This window comes from Triticum urartu, chromosome 2A (assembly GCF_056163025.1).
Source record: "Triticum urartu cultivar PI428250 chromosome 2A, HENAU_Tu73, whole genome shotgun sequence".
NCBI lineage: Eukaryota > Viridiplantae > Streptophyta > Magnoliopsida > Poales > Poaceae > Triticum > Triticum urartu.
Window position 1 is genome coordinate 721,641,101 of NC_141874.1, and position 6,910 is coordinate 721,648,010.

Sequence of the window (6,910 nt, forward strand, 5' to 3'; positions counted from 1 at the left end):
GGTACAATTACCTCATCAAGTTCTACATTCCTCCCACTCACTTCTTTCGAGAGAAACTTCTTCTCTAGAAAGGATCCATTCTTAGCAACGAATATCTTGCCTTTGGATCTGTGATAGAAGGTACCCAACCGTTTCCTTTGGGTATCCTATGAAGACACATTTCTCCGATTTGGGTTCGAGCTTATCAGGTTGAAACTTTTTCATATAAGCATCACAACCCCAAACTTTAAGAAACAACAACTTAGCTTTCTTGCTAAACCACAGTTCATATGGTGTCATCTCAACGGATTTAGATGGTGCCCTATTTAACGTGAATGCAGCTGTCTCTAATGCATAACCCCAAAACGATAGAGGTAAATCGGTAAGAGACATCATAGATTGCACCATATCTAATAAAGTATGGTTATGACGTTCGAACACACCATTACACTGTCATGTTCCAGGCGGCGTGTGTTGCGAAACTATTCCACATTGTTTCAAATGAAGGCCAAACTCGTAACTCAAATATTCGCCTCCACAATCGGATCGTAGAAACTTTATTTTCTTGTTACGATGATTCTCAACTTCACTCTGAAATTCTTTGAACTTTTCAAATGTTTCAGACTTGTGTGTCATTAAGTAGGTATACCCATATCTGCTCAAATCATTTGTGAAGGTCAGAAAATAACGATACCCGCCGCGAGCCTCAACACTCATCGGACCGCATACATAGGTATGTATTATTTTCAATAAGTCAGTGGCTTGCTCCATTGTTCCGGAGAACGGAGTCTTAGTCATCTTGCCCATGAGGCATGGTTCACAAGCATCAAATGATTCATAATCAAGTGATTCCAAAAGTCCATCCGCATGGAGTTTCTTCACGCGCTTTATACCAATATGGCCTAAACGGCAGCGCAAATAGTATGTTGCACTATCATTATCAACTTTGCATCTTTTGGCATCAATATCATGAATATGTGTATCACTACGATCGAGATTCAATAAACCATTCACCTTGGGTGTATGACCACATAATGTTTTATTCATGTAAACAGAATAACAATTATTGTTTCGAATATCTGTTTCTAAGCGCGAGCCCAGATGATCCCGACATCTCAACCGCTAGTTCGCATGCGGATATGTGCCCGCTAATGTATTTCAGAACCGTATTTCCATTTTGCTGGTAACGCGACGCGCTTGCATTCATTGCGACGGAGCTTCGCCTTCTCACCGCGGAACAAATACGTGGTGGACGGCTCGTGACCGATGCTGAGCCCTTCTGGTCCGTGGATGATGCAGTACTCACCAACGTCGTCAGGTCGATGGACGCCATAAATGCAGTGAGCTGCTTCCCACAAGCCGCAGCAGTCGGCACTCTGTAAAATTCCCCATCCCTCTCCGATCTGTACTACAAACCCTACCCTCCCTGAGCCACCATGTCTGCCTCATCGTCCTCCTCTCTCCCAGTGCCAGCCGATTTCCCTCTTGATCTCATCAGGTGTCCCTTCTGCGGTGCGGATCTGGAAACCAATGTGGCAAGGACCGGGAGCAGGGCGGGCCAGAGGTTCTACAAGTGTGTCCGCTATGATGTCAGTTCCTCTGTTTCCTACCAAATCTCGATTAGTTCCTTTCCCGTTTCTTGGTTCAATTCTCACACCTGCATCTCGCATGTTTCCTGCTAATTTTCTCGCAGGCTCGCGAGTGTAGGTTCTTCGAATTCCAGACGGCATACGTGAGGAGGATGACCCCCTACCAGATCGCTCGTGCTCAGTAGCAGGCGGGGGTGCTGCACGTCCAGATGCACGCACACCCTGCAGGAAACATGGCTCATCCTGCTAACCAGGCTCCGCTCCAGGTGAATCAGGGTCAGAATCATCCACCTGCGGCCTCGGAGGCAGTTCTGCTGAACCAGATATTCAGACCTGTCGCCGCATCTGCATCTGGTTCTCACGCGCTGGGGGCAGCAGCTTTCATCCTTGCCGCTAGCAACATCATGCTCACGCTGCTTGTTCTGCTGTTCGTTGTGGCCATCTATTTTGGCGGCGGCAACTAGTTCGTTATTAGTATGACCTACTTAGACAATTCAGGAAGGGTGGCTCCCTGGACATGTAAGCCTGTTTCCATGATGTTGTGGTGTGTGCGTGATGCTTGGGCCGCCGAGTTGGTTGTTGCTAAGTTTCAGTCAGTCCTCTTCTAGTAATTTCTATGTACTATGAGCAAAGTATTGTTCGTGTTCAAGGGTGGCTCCCTTTACCTCTAAGCCTGTTTACCACATTATGTAATTTGTACTGTAATGTAATGCACACTCTGGAACTAATGAAACTTGGCTATGTTAGTTAATCAGTTGTCAGTTTGATTTAGTATCTACTCAATTTTTTAATCTGATCGTTTTCTTTACGGCACGCATGGCCTGGGGAACGGGCAAGCACCATGATCCACCCCAACAGCTGGACCTCACTCCTCATATCCACCGTTTCCTACCTCCACTGGGAAAGGAACACGCGTCTCCATCGGTCTGAAGTCACGGAGCTAGGCAGCACAGGGCGGAGATTGCGCATGCTGTATTGATTGCAGACCGGCATCCATCTACCCACCTCACCTTTCATTACACACCGCTCATCTCATCCCCTCGCCCATCCAAGTCTGGCCGCCCTCACTTGCCTCTGGAGGTCCGTGTTCGTCGACCCAACTTGGCAGAGAGGATCTCGCGCTACACTTGTTTTATGCATCCAGATCTTCAGGTCATAGCGAATGGTATGTATGCCTACTGGATCTACAATCTATGTTCCTTTAGCTATCTTTTCAGTCATCGTAAGATGTTAATCTGAAACTAATACATCTCCGGGAACTAAATTTTTATAGGATGAACAATATTCAAATTCAGGTAGCTGCGGGGCGGACGCAGAGGGATCTCATAGTGCTAACGCGCCAGCCGGTCAGCAAGGTCTGCACGCTGCTTTGGATGAGTCATCTTCCAGTGCCAGAAGTGGAGATCCACCCGCCCCAACATCACGAATCTCTCTCAAGAATGCTGTCAGTGTCATTCAGACTTTCAGCGACTACAAGAAATGGCTTGTGGAAGAGATTGGTTTTGGCGGTATGCTCAAGCTACCCGATATTCAGAAGTTAAATCTGAGATGCAGTTCCTAGATTATGAGTAGGGTCAGTGTTAGCCGTAGAGAGATAAGGCTGTCTAAGAGTAATGTGCTCAAGTTCTATGCTGAGGATGTCTACAAGGTTTTTGGGATCCCTTGCGGTAACCGTAGCGTCAAAGGGAGGGATGCAAATATCAATCCAGAAGCAATCCACTTCATCAAGTCCACCCTTGAAATGAATAAGACTGGAGTTCATAGCTTGCGCGCGGCAGAAAATTTCCTCATGCGTGATATCAATGAGAATTCTAGCAAGCTCGAGAAAGATTGTTTTCAAATTGCATTTGTCATTTTTGTCATGGGCCATGTACTCGCTCCCACCACGAAGCACAACTATTCGACCATTGATTTTTGGGGTGCAATAGCCAACACTGAAATGATACAGCAGTTCAACTGGTGTGAGTATGTCCTACAGTATTTGCTCGATGCCGTTCGCAAACTTAAGAGAGATATGGTCATGAACAATCATTCAACCAACCTCACTGGATGTCATTTCTTCTTTCAGGTAGATGTAATGTCATAATTTCAGTTATCTCTTCCACACATTTCTTTTCGCCTACGTAGGCAAATTAATAAGTTTCCTTTTCTCCTTAGGTGTTTATGCTTGACAATCTTGATCTTGGTATACTGAATAAGCCACACAATGTTCTACCAAGGATCATTGCCTTTGAACCAAATACACTCAACAAAATGCTCATCATGGCTCTGGATCCAGTTAAAGGGGCTATGTCATACTCGCATGCAAATGTAAGATATTTCAGGGGAACCTTCCCACCATGTCATAGCTCTCCCTTCCTTTTCTTTTTCGTGCTCGTCACATGCATGTCTATTTTCAATTTTATTATGAATTTCATAATGCTTTTTTTTCAAACAATGACCAGCTACGAGACCCGGCAAATGTATGTTACGTGCGACACAAGGTTCAGTACACCTGTCCGTCGTCTTCCAACACCAAGCAATTGCAAAGGGCAGGAACCACTCCATGGTTTGCGGCAGCAGAATCCCCTCGTACTGGACTAGGTGGCCAGTAGGAGAACGTTGCGACTCCAAACACAACGCCACGTGTAGTAGGGCCTCTTGATCTTGCCAACTTCTTGCGGCAGCAGTACCCGCACCTTGTATGTGTTTTCATAATACTGCTTTGCAGTCAGAGTACTCTGATTATCTTTATGCTCGGATTGATAGGAAGTACTCATCTATCTGTTGCAGGTGACTGATGAGATAACAATGATCATGAAGCAGCAGAATGCTAGATCAATTAGGCGTTTGACGGAAGCAGCCAACGCCATCCAAGGGGTTCTATCGCAGGCAAAAAATGCATTCCAGTCCGATATGCCCAACTATTCAGAGAAAATTCTGAAATCAATTTCTGGCCGGTGCCTTTGCTGTCGTACGAGAGGCTTTGCAGATTGTCATGCATCAGGTTCTTACGCTATGTTCATGCATGCCCCATGCAAGTACATTGCTTTGTTTTTTCTAATCTATGAAGAATACTAAATGGTTTTTCTGTTTTACGACATTTTTCTAGGTGCTGCAACTGACAAGAATGTTCGTTTCAGCACTCCTGTTGCACACAGAATCCAGGGTCACAGGCTTGATATGTCTGATGGTGAAGGTTCGTTCATACCCCTGTATACTGTATATCTTTGCCCTGTCCATATGTGTTATTTTTGAAGTTTGGTTCACGAGAAGCGTCTCATTGTCGACATTCTATTTATATTCTGTGCAGCGATTTCACCGCTTAACCAGGTTGGGTCATCAAGGAAACGTAACGCAAGCAACGAAGACTCCGCATCCGCAAGCAAAAAATCGTTTTCTGAATCATCCATTGTGATTAACTTCTTCAAAGACACCGTCCGCAAAGTTGCACAAATGTATGCTGATCTCCCAGCGAACACAACCGTTACTGTCTTTGGCCAAACTCAGGGTAAACTACCAAAGAGGAAGTACATTTTTCAGCATGGTTTTACAACCAATCCATGGGAGCGCGGAGTTTTACCACTACCACCGCATGCTGGAACCATAGATTTGATAGTTGTTTACTTCTCCAACTTACCTGAGAGTGATCTTCAAAGGTCCGCGGCAGATCTTACCCCTACAACTATCATGATACTTTATTATTTGGAATCTTCCCTTCTACACCTAGTATTGTTTTTCCGTTATTAGTTTTAATCATTCTACATTTCATTATATTTGCAGGCATTATGTTATCCACCACTCCCCCAGGCTTGTCCGCATTACAGGGCTCTCTTTGTGCCATCAGCTCATCGGCAGTCAGAGTCTCGATCATGAACTTGTTTCCATCATGTGTAGAAGGTACACTTAGTCCGATATGGAAGCCAATAGGGAATGTCCATACCTCAACTGGAGGCACAACACGGAACCAGAGTTTGCGGTAAGTTCATTCGTCCGCAATCGTTTCCAAAGCAGTCAAGTTGTACTCTTTTTCTATTTGCTAATGATGTCAGAACCACATGTCAGATTTCCAATGCTACTGTCATATGTTTTTGCAGACAATTGTGTTGTCTGACCACGACTATGTGAACAACATTTCGATTCAGAAGCAACTAGTCGGCAAGGAAATTCCTTATGATATAACTTCATCTCAGATGGTACTTACAATTTATGTTAACTCCTGATCTTTAACCAATTGATTCATATAAGTCTCCCCATGTTCTTATTGTCTGTTCCTAACTGAAAAATACTTTCCTTTCTGCACTTTTGCGCAGTTCTTCCTGCCAGTACCCCTCGAAGCTGGTTGGGTTATTTTGATGTGGGACATGATGTCGAGGAAGATCCATTTTTTGGACCCGAAAATCAGTGGGAATGGCCCTGATGAATTCACGAAGGATAAGCATGAACTTATTGCATGGAAGCTTCACCATGCGCTTTTCCACTGCTTGAAAGAGTATTATGCAGGATGGCCATCCCAGGATGGTCAGTGGCAAATGGTCTACCCGGTACTAGCTGAAGAAACATTCCGCAGGTATGTATGGACAATATCAGCGACGATGCAAAAGGTTCAATATTTCATTTGTTTCCAGACACAAATCCAGAGTTGCTGAAATATTTTTACTGTCCAATTTATCTTTCCAGCGAAGAATCAAGGGCTTGTGTCCTGCATATAGCCCGACAGTATGATGGCACCAAAATCAAGATCCCACTCACGAAGGTACTTCATTGGTCTATGATGGTTTCATTTGTTTCTCATTATCATTATCCATTTCGTTTGTGAGAATTTGTTTTTGTTATTGTCTGACGACATCCAACACGAATATATTCCCTTACACAGCACAATGTTGGCAAAACCAAAAGGCAGGCACTACATGAGTGTCTTAAACTTCAGGGAAATTCTGCTAGTGTGGCCCATGATGTGCTGTGGGCGGTTCTAGCACCCTCAGACAGTCTCTTCAGCTCGAATCAGTCCGCATAGTCAATCGGCTATTGATGGCTGGAGCGTATAGACCAGTATCCATATGAGCCATCGTTAATTTCCTGCCATCATGTATTTTCATTTGTTTGTCATGTAGCTTAAGAACATCTACCTCCCAGGGGCCGTGCCCACTAGTAATTTTCTATGGATTATGCTAGAATGTGTATTGTACCCTTCCCAAGACTTATGCGCCTGCTTGCATGGTCACTTTTATGGATGGCCCTTGTATGACAATTGCAAAATTTCCTCTCCATCTCAATGAATACTTTCATCAACCTTTCAACGCATGCCAATGTGTTCCCGTGTGATTCGTCCAATCCTAAACGGTACTATCATTTTAGGCTGT

General features: G+C 44.5%; 2 protein-coding genes across 2 annotated transcripts; both read left to right on the forward strand.

Annotated features, from left to right (window-relative positions):
- The first annotated feature begins 1,415 nt into the window (after positions 1-1,415).
- Positions 1,416-2,032, forward strand: LOC147987160 (uncharacterized). The gene is made up of 3 exons (XM_087542298.1): positions 1,416-1,568; positions 1,673-1,711; positions 1,823-2,032. Exons 1-3 carry the CDS (start codon positions 1,416-1,418, stop codon positions 2,030-2,032), a joined length of 402 nt encoding a protein of 133 aa, XP_087398424.1.
- A 3,431-nt stretch (positions 2,033-5,463) lies between these two features.
- LOC147987161 (uncharacterized) lies at positions 5,464-6,564 on the forward strand. The gene is made up of 5 exons (XM_087542299.1): positions 5,464-5,526; positions 5,645-5,743; positions 5,861-6,117; positions 6,228-6,303; positions 6,424-6,564. The coding sequence occupies exons 1-5, from the start codon at positions 5,464-5,466 to the stop codon at positions 6,562-6,564; spliced, it is 636 nt and encodes a 211-aa protein (XP_087398425.1).
- Positions 6,565-6,910: the final 346 nt, after the last annotated feature.

Excerpts from the sequence above, each read along its gene's own strand:
- LOC147987160 (XM_087542298.1), top strand. The coding sequence starts at position 1,416 with ATGTCTGCCTCATCGTCCTCCTCTCTCCCAGTGCCAGCCGATTTCCCT. Across the intron at positions 1,569-1,672 it reads ACAAGTGTGTCCGCTATGAT|GCTCGCGAGTGTAGGTTCTT; the intron begins GTCAGTTCCTCT and ends ATTTTCTCGCAG. Across the intron at positions 1,712-1,822 it reads TCGAATTCCAGACGGCATAC|GCTCCGCTCCAGGTGAATCA; the intron begins GTGAGGAGGATG and ends CCTGCTAACCAG.
- LOC147987161 (XM_087542299.1), top strand. The coding sequence starts at position 5,464 with ATGGAAGCCAATAGGGAATGTCCATACCTCAACTGGAGGCACAACACG. Across the intron at positions 5,527-5,644 it reads ACACGGAACCAGAGTTTGCG|ACAATTGTGTTGTCTGACCA; the intron begins GTAAGTTCATTC and ends ATGTTTTTGCAG. Across the intron at positions 5,744-5,860 it reads ATATAACTTCATCTCAGATG|TTCTTCCTGCCAGTACCCCT; the intron begins GTACTTACAATT and ends ACTTTTGCGCAG.